The 19,371-nt window shown below is 34.2% G+C and overlaps 1 protein-coding gene across 8 annotated transcripts in view; it reads right to left on the bottom strand.

Annotated features, from left to right (window-relative positions):
* LOC139498509 (neurogenic locus notch homolog protein 1-like) overlaps window positions 1-19,371 on the bottom strand; it is a 111,248-nt gene that overhangs the window by 52,551 nt on the left and 39,326 nt on the right. For 3 of the 8 annotated variants that reach the window (XM_071286925.1, XM_071286930.1, XM_071286926.1), the window contains 14 exons: window positions 19,167-19,277; window positions 17,292-17,405; window positions 16,470-16,586; window positions 15,907-16,017; window positions 15,104-15,217; window positions 14,227-14,343; window positions 13,666-13,776; window positions 13,020-13,133; window positions 10,922-11,038; window positions 8,645-8,755; window positions 5,816-5,929; window positions 4,945-5,061; window positions 1,314-1,424; window positions 411-524 (listed from right to left, as the gene is read on the bottom strand). In XM_071286925.1, the coding sequence (XP_071143026.1) occupies window positions 411-524; window positions 1,314-1,424; window positions 4,945-5,061; window positions 5,816-5,929; window positions 8,645-8,755; window positions 10,922-11,038; window positions 13,020-13,133; window positions 13,666-13,776; window positions 14,227-14,343; window positions 15,104-15,217; window positions 15,907-16,017; window positions 16,470-16,586; window positions 17,292-17,405; window positions 19,167-19,277 (1,593 nt within the window). The remainder of the gene's footprint in view (window positions 1-410; window positions 525-1,313; window positions 1,425-4,944; window positions 5,062-5,815; window positions 5,930-8,644; window positions 8,756-10,921; window positions 11,039-13,019; window positions 13,134-13,665; window positions 13,777-14,226; window positions 14,344-15,103; window positions 15,218-15,906; window positions 16,018-16,469; window positions 16,587-17,291; window positions 17,406-19,166; window positions 19,278-19,371) is intronic. The other 5 variants (XM_071286933.1, XM_071286931.1, XM_071286927.1 and 2 more) reach the window with 5 other exon arrangements.

Below are 19,371 nucleotides of genomic sequence, written 5' to 3'. Positions count from 1 at the left end.
TTTCTGAAAATGAGCATTTCTGTGTTACGCTTACTGAAAAAGTTTAGAGGGTCAACTTTTTAATGGTTTACATATGAACCCATAAGAAACAAAATTGAAAAATCTCAACCGTTTTCTTCCATTTTTTATGAGTGAAAACGTCAAAAATCATTATTTTCGTCTTTGTTTACATTTTTTCATTGATCACCAGCACCCGTCAGGACCAAATCACCAGCACAGTACGTTCTCTCGCAGGACAACCATACCCACCGTGAAATGGTGTCAAGGGAGAGCCGAAAATTCAGTCCCTGAAATTTTCATCCCGAACAGGATTAAATAGTAATCACTGCTTGATCAAATTTTGATAAAAAAAAAGATTTCATATATTTGTGCTTTATTGTTGTATAAACTTAGTTTAGTAAAGAACTCACTTTCACAAGACTTTCCACTAAATTGTCCATTACACATACACATAGCCTGTCCAGTTGTTCTATTAAACTGACACTGTCCATTACCACTGCAATCTACACCTGAGCAAGGATCATCTAAAAAATAAACAATTATTTAAAGATCACATAGCCTGTCCAGTTGTTCTGTTAAACTGACATTGTCCATTACCACTGCAATCTACACCTGAGCAAAAATCATCTAAAACATAAACTAATTATTAAAAGATCAAATTGCCTATCAAGTTGTTCTGTTAAACTGACACTGTCCATTACCACTGTAATCTACACCTGAGCAAGGAAACTAAACCAGACTATAGCCACTTCTCAACATCATTTACTTTGGATTCATTATTATTGCTCGGATACCAATTTTCATGGTTTTCGGGGGTACAGGTGAACTATGAATTTAAATGTTCAACAAATTAGACTATTTCAATTAGATTGTATGCTAACTTTTGCAAAACCATGAAATCACATATTCATATATTCAGCCTACATAGTGTCCTTATTTTAGAGGGTCTCCATGGTACAACAATTCTTCATGTTACATAGTGTCCTTATGTTAAAGTGACTCCATGGTACATCTTGCTCTATGGTACAGTATGTCTTCATCATCCAAGTTCAACTTCATCCTATATAGAGTGTCTCCCTTGGTACAGCATGTCTTCATGCTACAAAGTGTCCTTATGTTAGAGTGTCTCCATGGTACAGCATGTCTTCATGCTACATAGTGTCCTTATGTTAGACTAAGAGTGTCTCCATGGTTCATCATGTCTTCATGCTACATAATGTTCTTATATTATAGTGTCTCCATGGAGAGTTGTCTTATTGTCAATCATACCACATCTCCTTATTTTATATTGTAATTTGTAGTATCATACTCACTTTGACACCTATCTCCTAAGAATCCTGGAGGACAGTCACAATATCCAGTCCTATTAGCTGTATAACATGTACCAGGACCACAATTTATAGCTCCACTTCTACATGCACTGACTAAATAAAAATTGAAATTATTATTACAGTAAATGATCCATTTTTGGGGAGTTCAAACTTTTTTCAATTTTTAAAATGGCTTCCTTGGCCAAGTGGTCCATTTCAAGTAGTCTTACTACTGTTTTATGCTTGTAAAAACTGAGGTTGTGAGTTTGTATCTGGCATGTGCCAGGTGCTATCAACTGAAATCCAAAGACTTTGAATTTGGAAAAGTTTTGTTTCTGAGTAGTTATATTGTGATATTTCTACCTATGCAATGTTACATCTTGCACTTTAAAATTTAACTCTGTACATAGGCCTAGTATAAAACAGGATATTATAAAGTTAATTTTATATTTGTATCATTCCTTTATCAAATCTGGAATAAGAAAGTTATCTCACAGTTATCCATCAGTTTAAGTTCTGAAACTAGATCTTTGATTGCCTCAGTACGGTAAAGATATGCAAGTTGAATGTTCAGGCAGTTTCTATTTTTTCATGCAACATATAAAAAGAATTATTTTTTTTATGTAAGACAGCACTACTATAAGGAATCATGAGTGGACATTTGTAACAAGGCATAAAACAATAGCAAAACAAGAATGTGTCCAAAGTACACGGATGCCCCACTTGCACTATCATTTTCCATGTTCAATGGACCGTGAAATTGGGTAAAAAATATAATTAGGCATTAAAATTAGAAAGATAATATCATAGGGAACATATGTGTACTAAGTTTCAAGTTGATTGGACTTCAACTTCATCAAAAATTACATTGACCAAAAACTTTAACCTGAAACTCGCACTTTCATTTTCTATGTTCAGTAGACCGTGACATTGAGGTCAAAAGTTTAATTTGGGTTGAAAATTAGAAAGACCATATCATAAGGAACATGTGTACCAAGTTTCAACTTCATCAAAAACTACCTTAACCAAAAACTTTAACCTGAAGCGGGACAGACGGACGGACGGACGGACGGACAGACTGACGAATGAATAGACGCACAGACCAGAAAACATAATGCCCCTCTACTATCGTAGGTGGGGCATAAAAAATACTAGTACTTACATTCACATCGATTACCTGAGAATCCATAATTTCTAATCCTAGTATACTTACATTCACACCGATCACCTGAGAATCCATAATTTCTAATCCTAGTACTTACATTCACACCGATCACCTGAGAATCTATAATTTCTAATCCTAGTACTTACATTCACATCAATCACCTGAGAATCCATAATTTCTAATCCTAGTATACTTACATTCACACCGATCACCTGAGAATCCATAATTTCTAATCCTAGTATACTTACATTCACACCGATCACCTGAGAATCTATAATTTCTAATCCTAGTACTTACATTCACACCGATCACCTGAGAATCCATAATTTCTAATCCTAGTACTTACATTCACATCAATCACCTGAGAATCCATAATTTCTAATCCTAGAACTTACATTCACACCGATCACCTGAGAATCTATAATTTCTAATCCTAGTACTTACATTCACACCGATCACCTGAGAATCTATAATTTCTAATCCTAGTACTTACATTCACATCAATCACCTGAGAATCCATAATTTCTAATCCTAGTATACTTACATTCACACCGATCACCTGAGAATCCATAATTTCTAATCCTAGTATACTTACATTCACACCGATCACCTGAGAATCTATAATTTCTAATCCTAGTACTTACATTCACACCGATCACCTGAGAATCTATAATTTCTAATCCTAGTACTTACATTCACACCGATCACCTGAGAATCCATAATTTCTAATCCTAGTACTTACATTCACACCGATCACCTGAGAATCCATAATTTCTAATCCTAGTACTTACATTCACACCGATCACCTGAGAATCTATAATTTCTAATCCTAGTACTTACATTCACACCGATCACCTGAGAATCTATAATTTCTAATCCTAGTACTTACATTCCCACCGATCACCTGAGAATCAATAATTTCTAATCCTAGTACTTACATTCACATCAATCACCTGAGAATCCATAATTTCTAATCCTAGTACTTACATTCACACCGATCACCTGAGAATCCATAATTTCTAATCCTAGTATACTTACATTCACACCGATCACCTGAGAATCTATAATTTCTCATCCTAGTACTTACATTCACACCGATCACCTGAGAATCTATAATTTCTAATCCTAGTACTTACATTCACACCGATCACCTGAGAATCCATAATTTCTAATCCTAGTAGTTACATTCACATCAATCACCTGAGAATCCATAATTTCTAATCCTAGTATACTTACATTCACACCGATCACCTGAGAATCCATAATTTCTAATCCTAGTACTTACATTCACACCGATCACCTGAGAATCTATAATTTCTAATCCTAGTACTTACATTCACACCGATCACCTGAGAATCTATAATTTCTAATCCTAGTACTTACATTCACACCGATCACCTGAGAATCTATAATTTCTAATCCTAGTATACTTACATTCACATCAATCACCTGAGAATCCATAATTTCTAATCCTAGTACTTACATTCACACCGATCACCTGAGAATCTATAATTTCTCATCCTAGTACTTACATTCACACCGATCACCTGAGAATCTATAATTTCTAATCCTAGTACTTACATTCACACCGATCACCTGAGAATCCATAATTTCTAATTCTAGTATACTTACATTCACACCGATCACCTGAGAATCTAAAATTTCTAATCCTAGTACTTACATTCACACCGATCACCTGAGAATCTATAATTTCTAATCCTAGTACTTACATTCACACCGATCACCTGAGAATCTATAATTTCTAATCCTAGTATACTTACATTCACATCAATCACCTGAGAATCCATAATTTCTAATCCTAGTACTTACATTCACACCGATCACCTGAGAATCTATAATTTCTAATCCTAGTACTTACATTCACACCGATCACCTGAGAATCTATAATTTCTCATCCTAGTACTTACATTCACACCGATCACCTGAGAATCTATAATTTCTAATCCTAGTACTTACATTCACACCGATCACCTGAGAATCCATAATTTCTAATCCTAGTATACTTACATTCACACCGATCACCTGAGAATCTATAATTTCTAATCCTAGTAGTTACATTCACACCGATCACCTGAGAATCTATAATTTCTAATCCTAGTACTTACATTCACACCGATCACCTGAGAATCTATAATTTCTAATCCTAGTACTTACATTCACACCGATCACCTGAGAATCTATAATTTCTAATCCTAGTACTTACATTCACACCGATCACCTGAGAATCTATAATTTCTAATCCTAGTACTTACATTCACACCGATCACCTGAGAATCTATAATTTCTAATCCTAGTAGTTACATTCACACCGATCACCTGAGAATCTATAATTTCTAATCCTAGTACTTACATTCACACTGATCACCTGAGAATCTATAATTTCTAATCCTAGTACTTACATTCACACCGATCACCTGAGAATCTATAATTTCTAATCCTAGTACTTACATTCACACCGATCACCTGAAAATCCATCAGGACAGCTGCAATTGATATTTCCATCTGCCAGTAATGTACAACTACCCCCATGGAAACACCTAGAGGCAGGATTATCACACGGAGAGACTGAAATCAGTAATAAATATCACTTTTAACTGAGCATTTCAGTGTAATGTTATATGGTATATTAATGCAAGGGATGTAAATGAGAACTTGAAAAAATTAATTCAGCTGTTAGCTTTCTCATATAAAATTGTTTTACATTTGTCATTTCAGGGCCTTATAAAGCTGACTATGCAGTATGGGCTTTGCTCATTGTGGAAGGTCTTATGGTGACTTATATTTGTTAATTTCTGTGTCGTTTGTTCTCTTGTGAAGAGTTGTCATATTGCAATCATTTCATCACATTTTCTTTTTTTTATTGATTACTGTAAATTCAGAAATTATTGCATGCATTTATTATTGCGATTTTGCCATTTTAAACTTGAATGCGATTTTAATTTTTATGATATTGAGAAAAATCATGTTTAATTCATATAAAATAATTCAAAATGCAAGTATTTTTCACAATAATAAAAACTGAGCATTAATCAATTAATGAATTTACAGTACTCAACTTTAGAATATAAAAATTAGAAGATTATATCAAAGGGTAACAAGGGAACTAAGTTTAAAATTAATAATAATAATTGGACTTCTACTTCATCAAAAACTACCTTAACAAAAATCTTTAACATGAAGCAGGAAAAGAGGTTGGACAAACAACAACATGCACAAACAAAAAACATACTGCCCCGATACTATCGTAGGTGGGCTTAAAAATAAATTTCATATATTTTTGCTTTATTGTTGTATAAACTTCCTTTAGTTACAAACTCACTTTCACAAGACTTTCCACTAAATTGTCCATTACACATACACATAGCCTGTCCTGTTGTTCTGTTAAACTGACACCCTCCATTACCACTGCAATCTACACCTGAGCAAGGATCATCTAAAACATAAACAATTATTAAAAGATCAAACTAAACTGTACAAGCTACCTCTTAACATCATTTACTGTGTATTCATATTATTGGTTGGATACCAATTTTTGTGGTTTTCATGGGTGCAGGTGAACTATGCATTGAAATGTTCAGCTAATGACACTACTTTTATAAGGTTGTATGCTGACTTTTGCCAAACCATGAAATCACATGTTCATGTCTTCATGGTACATAGTTTTCATGGGTGCAGGTGAATTATACATTGAAATGTTCAGCAAATCACACTATTTTATTAGGTTGTATGTTGACTTTTGCCAAACCATGAAATCACATATTCATGTCTTTATGCTACATAGTGTCCTTATGTTAGAGTGTATCCATGGTAGAGCATGTCTTCATTCTACATTGTGTCCTTATGTTAGAGTGTCTACATGGTACATCATGTCTTCATACTACATAGTGTCCTTATGTTAGAGGTTCTCCACGGTACAGCATGTCTTCATGCTACATAGTGTCCTTATGTTAGAGTGTCTACATGGTACAGCATGTCTTCATACTACAAAGTGTCCTTATGTTAGAGTGACTCCATGGTACATGTACATCACGTCTTCATGCTAAATAGGGTCCTCATGATACAGTGACTCCATGGTACATCATGTCTTCATGCTACATAGTGTCCTTATGTTAGAGTGTCTCCATGGTACATCATGTCTACATAGTCCTTATATTACACAGAGTGTCTCCATGGTACATCATGTCTTCTTGGTACATAGTGTCCTTATGTTGGGGGTCTCCACGGTACAGCATGTCTTCATGCTACATGGTGTCCTTATGTTAGAGTTTGTCCATGGTACATCATGTCTTTATGCTACAAAGTGTCCTTTTGTTAGAGTGTCTCCATGGTACATCATGTCATCATGCTAGATAGTGTCCTTATGTTAGAGGTTCTCCATGGAACATCATGTCATCATGCTACATAGTGTCCTTATGTTAGAGTGTCTCCATGGTACTTCATGTCTTCATGCTACATAGTGTCCTTATGTTAGACGTTCTCCATGGTACATCATGTCTTCATACTACATAATGTCCTTATGTTAGAGGTTCTCCATGGTACATCATGTCATCATGCTATATAGTGTCCTGTTGTTAGCGTCTCCAAAGTACATCATGTCTACATAGTCCTTATATTACACAGAGAGTGTCTCCATGGTGCATCATGTCATCATGCTACATAGTGTCCTTATGTTGGGGGTCTCCACGGTACAGCATTTCTTCATGCTACATGGTGTCCTTATGTTAGAGTTACTCCATGGTACATCATGTCTTCATGCTACATAGTGTCCTTATGTTAGAGTGTCTCCATGGTACATCATGTCATCATGCTAGATAGTGTCCTTATGTTAGAGGTTCTCCATGGAACATCATGTCATCATGCTACATAGTGTCCTTATGTTAGAGTGTCTCCATGGTACAGCATGTCATCATGCTAGATAGTGTCCTGTTGTTAGCGTCTCCAAAGTACATCATGTCTACATAGTCCTTATATTACACAGAGAGTGTCTCCATGGTGCATCATGTCTTCTTGGTACATAGTGTCCTTATGTTAGAGTGTCTCCATGGTACAGCATGTCTTCATGCTACATAGTGTCCTTATGTTAGAGGTTCTCCATGGTACATCATGTCTTCATGCTACATAGTGTCCTTATGTTAGAGTGTCTCCATGGTACAGCATGTCTTCATGCTACATAGTGTCCTTATGTTAGAGGTTCTCCATGGTACATCATGTCTTCATGCTACATAGTGTCCTTATGTTAGAGTGTCTCCATGGTACAGCATGTCTTCATGCTACATAGTGTCCTTATGTTAGAGGTTCTCCATGGTACATCATGTCTTCATGCTACATGGTGTCCTTATGTTAGAGTTACTCCATGGTACATCATGTCTTTATGCTACAAAGTGTCCTTTTGTTAGAGTGTCTCCATGGTACATCATGTCATCATGCTAGATAGTGTCCTTATTTTAGAGGTTCTCCATGGAACATCATGTCATCATGCTACATAGTGTCCTTATGTTAGAGTGTCTCCATGGTACAGCATGTCTTCATGCTACATAGTGTCCTTATGTTAGAGGTTCTCCATGGTACATCATGTCTTCATTCTACATAGTGTCCTTATGTTAGAGTGTCTCCATGGTACTTCATGTCTTCATGCTACATAGTGTCCTTATGTTAGAGGTTCTCCATGGTACATCATGTCTTCATGCTACATAGTGTCCTTATGTTAGAGGTTCTCCATGGTACATCATGTCATCATGCTATATAGTGTCCTGTTGTTAGCATCTCCAAAGTACATCATGTCTACATAGTCCTTATATTACACAGATGGTGTCTCCATGGTACATCATGTCTTTATGCTACATAGTATATTTATGTTAGAGTGACTCCATGGTACATCATGTCTTCATGCTACATAGTGTCCTTATGTTAGAGTGTCTCCATGGTACATCATGTCTTTATGCTACATAGTATATTTATGTTGAGTGACTCCATGGTACATCATGTCTTCATGCTACATAGTGTCCTTATGTTAGAGTGTCTCCATGGTACATCATGTCTTCATGCTACATAGGGTCCTCATGTTACAGTGGCTCCATGGAGAGTTGTCTCATTGGCACTCATACCACATCTCCTTATTATATATTGTAATTTGTAGTATCATACTCACTTTGACACCTATCACCTAAGAATCCTGGAGGACAATCACAATATCCAGTCCTATTAGCTGTATAACATGTTCCAGGACCACAATTTATAGCTCCACTTCTACATGCACTGACTATTAAAATAAAAATTGAAATTATTAATACAGGAAATGATTTATTTTTGGGGAATTTTTTCAAAAGGCCTCCTTGGGCAAGTGGTCTATTTCAAGTAGTCTTACTACTGTATTACGCTTGTAAAAACTGAGGTTGTGAGTTTGTATCTGGCATGCATGTGGCAGGTGCTATCAACTGAATCCAAAGACTTTAAATTTGGAAAAGTTTTGTATCTGAGTAGTTATATTGTGATATTTCTACCTAATTTATGCAAATGTTACATCTTGCACTTTAAAATTCAACTCTGTACGGATTAACCTAGTATAAAACAGGATATTAGGCCAGGGTTTTTTAATTTGTTGGTTTACAGAATTTACCCATGAAAAAGTCAGGTCGGTCGGTTTGGAAAAAAAATTAAAATCTTTCAAGCCAGAAAAATATGCAAAATAAATATGTATTTCACCTTTCTAACAATATGTTCCTTATGCTATTTTGTCATCATTTCTTAAATTTGAGTTCGATGAAATATTATTGCTCAGCTGTCATAAACATCGTATGAAATTGTCTAATCATTTCCCGTAAAAAAGGGTGTGTGTGCACAGACAAAGACGAAATTAAATTGTCATTTCACAAACAAGAAAAACAGATTTGCGTAGCTCTTAATCAATTCCAGAAAACTTGGTGAATAATGATCTTCAAGCACGAAAACTGATAAAGAAAAAAATGTTAAAACATTGTAAGAAAATAATTTTCAACACACGTGTCAAAAATGTAATAGACTCGTCCACTGGAAGAACGAGAATATTGGGTTAATCTGTTGTCATGAATTCCCGTTTTTATCCAAATAGACGATATCTTTTTTTTATCTATGAAACAAGAAAATTCCAAATGATTTGTTAATATTCAGTACTTTAACTTGATTTAAAAAAATCGGTTTTAAACACAGGTTTCTTCAAAAGGAGAAGTTTTTTTTCAAAACAGAAAGTGTTATCAATTTTGTTAGTGTTTAATGCATTTCATTTCATAAAAAAGAATATTTTAACTATTTTTCAGGGATAATGCATTTGTTAGGTTTGGCGGGAATAAAAAAAGCATGAAAAGTCAATTTTATTTTTATTATGGAAATCGGCAAAATCAGGTCGGCGGATCAGTAAACCAACAAATTAAAAAATCCTGGCCTTATGAAGTTAATTTTATATTTGTATCATTCCTTTATCAAATCTGGAATACAAAAATTATTACAGATATAAGTTTTAGTTTTGAAACTAGATCTGTGATTGCACGGTAAATATATACAATTTGAATGTTCAGGGTGTTTCAATTTTTTCATGCAAAACATAAAAAAGATTTATATTTTTGGTGTAAGACAGCACTATTATAAGAAATCATGAGTGGAAAGTTGCATCAATAGAAACCAATCACATAAAACAATAGCAGTTTTATCATTTCTAATCCTAGTACGTACATTCACACCAATCACCTGAGAATCCATAATTTCTAAAATGAATTCTTACGTTCACACTGATAACCTAACAATCGATAATTTCTAATCCTAGTGCTTATGTTCACACTGATCACCTGAGAATCCATAATTTCTAATCCACACTGATCACCTTAAAATCGATAATTTCTAATCATAGTACTTACGTTCACACTGATCACCTGAGAATCAAAACATTTTAATTCTAGTTCATACATTCATGACGATCACCTGAGAATCCATTATTTCAAATCCTTGTACTTACATTCACGCCGATCACCTGAGAATCCATAATTTCTAATTCTAGTTCTTAAATTCACGCCAATCATCTGAGAATCCATAATTTCAAATCCTAGTTCTTACATTCACACCGATCACCTGAGAATCCATAATTTCTAATCCTAGTACTTACTTTCACACTGATCACCTGAGAATCCATAATTTCTAATTCTAGTTCTTACATTCACACGGATCACCTGAGAATCTATAATCTCTAATCCTAGTACTTACATTCACACGGATCACCTGAGAATCTATAATTTCTAATCCTAGTACTTACGTTCACACTGATCACCTGAGAATCTATAATTTCTAATCCTTGTACTTACACTCACAACGATCACCTGAGAATCCATAATTTCTAATCCTAGTACTTATATTCACACAGATCACCTGAGAATCTATAATTTCTAATCCTAGTACTTACATTCACACCGATCACCTGAGAATCCATCAGGACAGCTGCAATTGATATTTCCATCTGCCAGTAATGTACAACTACCCCCATGGAAACACCTAGAGGCAGGGTTGTCACACGGAGAGACTGAAATCAGTAATAAATATCACTTTTAACTGAGCATTATGTCAGTGCTATGTTAAATGGTATATTAATGCTACGGATGTAAATGAGAACTTGAATAAATTAATTCAGCTGTTAGCTTTCTCGTATAAAACTGTTTTACATTTGTCATTTCAGGGCCTTATATTGCTGACTATGCAGTATAGGCTTTGTTCATTGCTGAAGGTCTTATGGTGACTTATATTTGTTAATTTCTGTGTTGTTTGTTCTCTTGTGAACAGTTGTCATTTTGCAATCATATCATCAAATCTTCTTATTTCATTGAATACTGTAAATTCAGAAATTATTGCGTGCATTTATTATTGCGATTTTGCCATTTTAAACTTAAATCATGTAAATGTCCTTTAATTTTTACGATTTTGAGAAAAATCATATTTAATTCATATAAAATATTTCAAAATGAGGGTTTAAATTATTGTGTTTACAACTCTGTTGCATTTTGGCAATAATAAAAACCTTGCATTAATTTCTGAACTTACAGCACTCAACTTTAGCTCAGTATAAACAAGTATCAAATATAAACAAGAGGCTGTCACAACGACAGCAAACCAGATTTATTAATATTTATTTGTGTCCTGGCAATATCACAAGAACCATTACTGATGAATGGTGAAAGTGAAAATCGTCAATATCAAATTTGACCTCCATTTTGTCATTAGTATCAACATATTAAGATTTGAAAAGCTTAGATTGAATGGTTCATGAGTAAATGCAACAACGTGAATGGAAATGCCATTTTACAATCTTTCAAGAACCATAACTCCTGAACGGTAAAAGTCAAAATCGTCATTATTGAACTTGACCTCTATTTTGCCATCAGTAACAACATATAAAAATTTCAAAAGCTTTGGTTGAATGGTTCATGACAAAATGCAGGGACACGACTGGAAACACCATTTTTCAATCTTTCAAGAACCATAACTCCTGAACGGTATAATTCAAAATCGTCTTTATTGAACTTGACCTCTATTTTGTCATCAGTAACAACTTATTAAAATTTGGGAAGCTTTGGTAGAACAGTTCATACGTAAATGCACGGACACGACTGGAAACTTTATTTTTCAATCTTTCAAGAACCATAACTCCTGAACGGTAAAAGTCAAAATCGTCATTATTAAACATGACCTCCATTTGGTCATCAGTAACAACATATTAAAATTTGGGAAGCTTTAGTAGAACAGTTCATGCGTAAATGCATGGACACGATTGGAAACTGCATTTTTCAATCTTTCAAGAACCATAACTCCTGAACGGTAAAAGTCAAAATCGCCATTATTGAACTTGACCTTCATTTAGTTGTCAGTAACAACATAATAAAATTTTAAAAGCTTTGATTGAACGGTTCATGAGTTAATGCACGGACAACATCTTCTTTTTTTATTTAATACTGTAAATTCAGAAATTATTGCGTGCATTTATTATTGCGATTTTGCCATTTTAAACTTAAATGCGATTTTAATTTTTATGATTTTGAGAAAAATCATGTTTAATTCATATAAAATAATTCAAAATGCAAGTATTTTTCACAATAATAAAAACTGCGCATTTATTTCTGAATTTACAGTACTCAACTTTAGCTCTGTATCACCGAGAATCAAATAATAAATTGATGCTTGACTCATTGGTTCCATGTTGGGATAATGTCATTCTTTTTTCATGAAACTGTGAAAGTGGGGTAAAAACTCTAATTTGGCATAAAAATTAGAAGATTATATCAAACGGTAACAAGTTAACTAAGTTTAAAACTAATAATAATTGGACTTCTACTTCATCAAAAACTACCTTAAAAAAAACTTTAAGATGAAGCAGGAAAAGAGGTTGGACAAACAACAACATTCACAAACAAAAAACATATTGCCCAGCTACTATCGTAGGTGGGCATAAAAATAAATTTCATATATTTTTGCTTTATTGTTGTATAAACTTTCTTTAGTTAAGAACTCACTTTCACACGACTTTCCACTAAATTGTCCATTACACATACACATAGCCTGTCCAGTTGTTTGGTTAAACTGACACCCTCCATTACCACTGCAATCTACACCTGAGCAAGGATCATCTAAAATATAAACAATTATTACAAGATCAAACTAAACTGGACAAGCTACCTCTTAACATTTTTTACTGTGGATATATTATTATTGTTTGGATACCAAATTTCATGGTTTTTCAAAGATACAGGTGAATTATGAATTTACGTGTTCAACGAATTAGACTATTTCAATTAACTTGTATGCTGACTTTTGCAAAATCATGAAATCACATGTTCATGTCTTCACGCTATATAGTGTCCTTTTATTAGAGTGTCTCCATGGTACAGCATGCCTCCATGTTACATAGTGTCCTTATGTTAGAGTGTCTCCATGGAACAGCAAGTCTCCATGTTACATAGTGTCCTTATGTTAGAGCGTCTCCATGGTATATCATGTCTTCATGCTACATAGTGTCATTATGTTAGTGTCTCCATGGTACATCATGTCTTCATGCTATATAGTGTCCTTATATTAGAGTGTCTCCATTGAGAGTTGTCTCATTCTCAATCATACCACCATCTCCTTATTTTATATTGTAATTTGTAGTATCATACTCACTTTGACATCTATCTCCTAAGAATCCTGGAGGACAGTCACAATATCCAGTCCTATTAGCTGTATAACATGTACCAGGACCACAATTTATAGCTCCACTTCTACATGCACTGACTAAATTAAAATAGAAATTTTTATATACAATCAATGATCCATTTTTGGGGAGTTAAAACTTTTTCAATTCTAAAATGGGTCTCCTTGGCCAAGTGGTCTATTTCAAGTAGTCTTACTACTGTATAATGCTTGTAAAAACTGAGGTTTTGAATTTGTATTTGACATATAGCAGGTACATCCACCTCAAATACAAAGACTTTAAATTTGGAATTTGAAGATTTTCCACCAGCCATATACATTAAGGAGTAAGACCAATGACTGGTTAGCTAAAGAGTCAAAATATTGTGTCTGAGTAGTTATATTGTGATATTTCTACCTATGCAATGTTACAACTTGCACTTTAAAATTCAACTCTGTACACAGGCCTAGTATAAAACAGGATATCATGAAGTTAATTTTATATTTGTATCATTCCTTCCAACATCCATAATTTCTAATCCTAGTACTTACATTCACATCGATCACCTGAGAATCCATCAGGACAGCTGCAATTGATATTTCCATCTGCCAGTAATGTACAACTACCCCCATGGAAACACCTAGAGGCAGGATTATCACACGGAGAGACTGAAATCAGTAATAAATATCACTTTTAACTGAGCATTTCAGTGTAATGTTATATGGTATATTAATGCAAGGGATGTAAATGAGAACTTGAAAAAATTAATTCAGCTGTTAGCTTTCTCATATAAAATTGTTTTACATTTGTCATTTCAGGGCCTTATAAAGCTGACTATGCAGTATGGGCTTTGCTCATTGTGGAAGGTCTTATGGTGACCTATATTTGTTAATTTCTGTATTGTTTGTTCTCTTATGAACAGTTGTCATATTGCAATCATATCATCACATCTTCTTTTTTTCATTGAATACTGTAAATTCAGAAATTATTGCGTGCATTTATTATTGCGATTTTGCCATTTTAAGCTTAAATCATGTAAATGTCCTTTAATTTTTACAATTTTAAGAAAAATCATATTCAATTCATATAAAATAATTCAAAATGAGGGTTTAAATTAATGTGTTTACAACTTTGTTGCATTTTTCACCATTATAAAAACCTTGCATTAATTTCTGAACTTACAGTACTCAACTTTAGCTCAGTATAAATAAACAAGTATCAAATATAAAAAAATGATACTTGACTTATTGATTCCCTTTCAGGAGTCTCAGGACAATGTCCTCCTTTTTGCATCTAATCATTTTCTTGTGAATGCCCCTAATAGACTACATAGTAATCACTGCAAGATCAAAGTTTGATAATAAAAAAAGAAAGATTTCATATATTTGTGCTTTATTGTGTATAAACTTTGTTAAGTTAAGAACTCACTTTCACAAGACTTTCCACTAAATTGTCCATTACACATACACATAGCCTGTCCAGTTGTTCTGTTAAACTGACACTGTCCATTACCACTGCAATCTACACCTGAGCAAGGATCATCTAAAACATAAACAATTATTAAAAGATCAAACTAAACTGGACAAGCTACCTCTTAACATCATTTACTGTGGATATATTATTATTGTTCGGATACCAAATTTCATGGTTTTTCGAAGATACAGGTGAACTATGAATTTAAGTGTTCAATGAATTAGACTTTTTCAATTAATTTGTATGCTGACTTTTGCAAAATCATGAAATCACATGTTCATGTCTTCATGCTATATAGTGTCCTTTTATTAGAGTGTCTCAATGGTACAGCATGTCTCCATGTTACATAGTGTCCTTATGTTAGAGTGTCTCCATGGTACATCATGTCTTTATGCAATATAGTGTCCTTATGTTAGAGTGTCACCGTGGTATATCATGTCTTTATGCTATATAGTGTCCTTATGTTAGAGTGTCTCCATGGTACATCATGTCTTCATGCTATATAGTGTCCTTATGTTAGAGTGACTCCATGGTACATCCTGTCTTCATGCTATATAGTGTCCTTACGTTAGAGTGACTCCATGGTACATACTGTCTTCATGCTATATAGTGTCCTTATGTTAGGGTGACTCCATGGTTCATCATGTCTTCATGCTACATAATGTCCTTATATTATAGTGTCTCCATTGAGAGTTGTCTCATTGTCAATCATACCACATCTCCTTATTTTATATTGTAATTTGTAGTATCATACTCACTTTGACATCTATCTCCTAAGAATCCTGGAGGACAGTCACAATATCCAGTCCTATTAGCTGTATAACATGTACCAGGACCACAATTTATAGCTCCACTTCTGCATGCACTGACTAAATGAAAATTGAAATTTTTATATACAGTCAATGATCCATTTTTGGGGAGTTAAAACTTTTTCAATTCTTAAATGGGTCTTCTTGGCCAAGTGGTCTATTTCAAGTAGTCTTACTACTGTAAAACACTTGTAAAAACTGAGGTTTGGAATTTGTATTTGACATGTAGCAGGTACATTCAACTCAAATACAAAGACTTTAAATTTGGAATTTGAAGATTTTCCACCAGCCATATACATTTTAAAGGAGTTAGACCAATGACTGGTTAGGTAAAGAGTCAAAATATTGTATCTGAGTAGTTATATTGTGATATTTCTACCTATGAAATGTTACAACTTGCACTTTAAAATTCAACTCTGTACATAGGCCTAGTATAAAACAGGATATCATGAAGTTAATTTTAAATTTGTATCATTCCTCCAACATCCATACTTTCTAATCCTAGTACTTACGTTCACATCGATCACCTGAGAATCCATCAGGACAGCTGCAATTGATATTCCCATCTGCCAGTAATGTACAACTACCACCATGGAAACACCTAGAGGCAGGGTTGTCACACGGAGAGACTGAAATCAGTAATAAATATCACTTTTAACTGAGCATTTCAGTGTAACGTTATATGGTATATTAATGCAAGGGATGTAAATGAGAACTTGAATAAAAATATATTATAAAGCTGACTATGCAGTATGGGCTTCAAATGCTCATTGCTGAAGGTCTTATGGTGACTTATATTTGTTAATTTCTGTGTAGTTTGTTCTCTTGTGAACAGTTGTCATATTGCAATCATTTCATCACATCTTCTTTTTTTTATTGATTACTGTAAATTCAGAAATTATTGCATGCATTTATTATTGCGATTTTGCCATTTTAAACTTCAATGCGATTTTAATTTTTATGATTTTGAGAAAAATCATGTTTAATTCATATCAAATAATTCAAAATGCAAGTATTTTTCACAATAATAAAAACTGAGCATTAATTAATTAATGAATTTACAGTACTCAACTTTAGAATATAAAAATTAGAAGATTATATCAAAGGGTAACAAGGGAACTAAGTTTAAAATTAATAATGATTAATGGTCTTCTACTTCATCAAAAACTACCTTAACAAAAATCTTTAACATGAAGCAGGAAAAGAGGTTGGACAAACAACAACATGCACAAACAAAAAACATACTGCCCCGCTACTATCGTAGGTGGGCTTAAAAATAAAATCATATATTTTTACTTTATTGTTGTATAAACTTCCTTTGGTTACAAACTCACTTTCACAAGACTTTCCACTAAATTGTCCATTACACATACACATAGCCTGTCCTGTTGTTCTGTTAAACTGACACCCTCCATTACCACTGCAATCTACACCTGAGCAAGGATCATCTAAAACATAAACAATTATTAAAAGATCAAACTAAACTGGACAAGCTACCTCTTAACATCATTTACTGTGTATTCATATTATTGGTTGGATACCAATTTTTTTGGTTTTCATGGGTGCAGGTGAACTATGCATTGAAATGTTCAGCTAATGACACTATTTTTATAAGGTTGTATGCTGACTTTTGCCAAACCATGAAATCACATGTTCATGTCTTCATGGTACATAGTTTTCGTGTGTTCAGGTGAACTATGCATTGAAATGTTCAGCAAATCACACTATCTTATTAGGTTGTATGCTGACTTTTGCCAAACCATGAAATCACATATTCATGTCTTTATGCTACATAGTGTCCTTATGTTAGAGTGTACCCATGGTAGAGCATGTCTTCATTCTACATAGTGTCCTTATGTTAGAGTGTCTACATGGTACATCATGTCTTCATACTACATAGTGTCCTTATGTTAGAGTGTCTCCATGGTACATCATGTCTTCATACTACATAGTGTCCTTATGTTAGAGTGTCTCCATGGTACATCATGCCTTCATGCTACATAGTGTCCTTATGTTAGAGTGTCTACATGGTACATGTACATCACGTCTTCATGCTAAATAGGGTCCTCATGATACAGTGACTCCATGGTACATCATGTCTTCATGCTACATAGTGTCCCTAGGTGAGAGTGACTACATGTTACATCATGTCTAAATGCTACAAAGTCTCATTATGTTAGAGTGACTCCATGATACATCATGTCTTCATGCTACATAGTGTCCTTATGTTAGAGGTTCTCCATGGTACATCATGTCTTCATGCTACATAGTGTCCTTATGTTAGAGGTTCTCCATGGAACATCATGTCTTCATGCTACATAGTGTCCTTATGTTAGAGTGTCTCCATGGTACATCATGTCTTCACGGTATATAGTGTTCATATATTACACTGAGAGTGTCTCCATGGTACATCATGTTTTTATGCTACATATTGTTCATTATATTATACTGAGAGTGTCTCCATGGTACATCATGTCTTCATGCTACATAGTGTCCTTATGTTGGGGGTCTCCACGGTACAGCATGTCTTCATGCTACATGGTGTCCTTATGTTAGAGTGACTCCATGGTACATCATGTCTTTATGCTACAAAGTGTCCTTTTGTTAAAGTGTTTCCATGGTACATCATGTCATCATGCTAGATAGTGTCCTTATGTTAGAGTGTCTCCATGGTACTTCATGTCTTCATTCTACATAGTGTCCTTATGTAAGAGGTTCTCCATGGTACATCATGTCTTCATTCTACATAGTGTACTTATCTTAGAGTGTCTCCATGGTACATCATGTCTTCATTCTACAGCGTCCTTATGTAAGAGGTTCTCCATGGAACATCATGTCATCATGCTACATAGTGTCCTTATGTTAGAGTGTCTCCATGGTACTTCATGTCTTCATGCTACATAGTGTCCTTATGTTAGAGGTTCTCCATGGTTCATCATGTCTTCATGCTACATAGTGTCCTTATGTTAGAGTGTCTACATGGTACTTCCTGTCTTTATGCTACATAGTGTCCTTATGTTAAGAGTGACTCCATGGTACATCATGTCTTCATGCTACATAGTGTCCTTATGTTAGAGTGTCTCCATGGTACATCATGTCTTCATGCTACATAGGGTCCTCATGTTACAGTGGCTCCATGGAGAGTTGTCTCATTGGCACTCATACCACATCTCCTTATTATATATTGTAATTTGTAGTATCATACTCACTTTGACACCTATCACCTAAGAATCCTGGAGGACAATCACAATATCCAGTCCTATTAGCTGTATAACATGTACCAGGACCACAATTTATAGCTCCACTTCTACATGCACTGACTATTAAAATAAAAATTGAAATTATTAATACAGGAAATGATTTATTTTTGGGGAATTTTTAAAAAGGCCTCCTTGGGCAAGTGGTCTATTTCAA

The sequence above is a fragment of the Mytilus edulis genome, chromosome 12 (assembly GCF_963676685.1).
Source record: "Mytilus edulis chromosome 12, xbMytEdul2.2, whole genome shotgun sequence".
Classification (NCBI taxonomy): Eukaryota; Metazoa; Mollusca; class Bivalvia; order Mytilida; family Mytilidae; genus Mytilus; species Mytilus edulis.
Note: the sequence above shows the minus strand (reverse complement) of the source record. Positions and strands in the feature narration are given on the sequence as shown.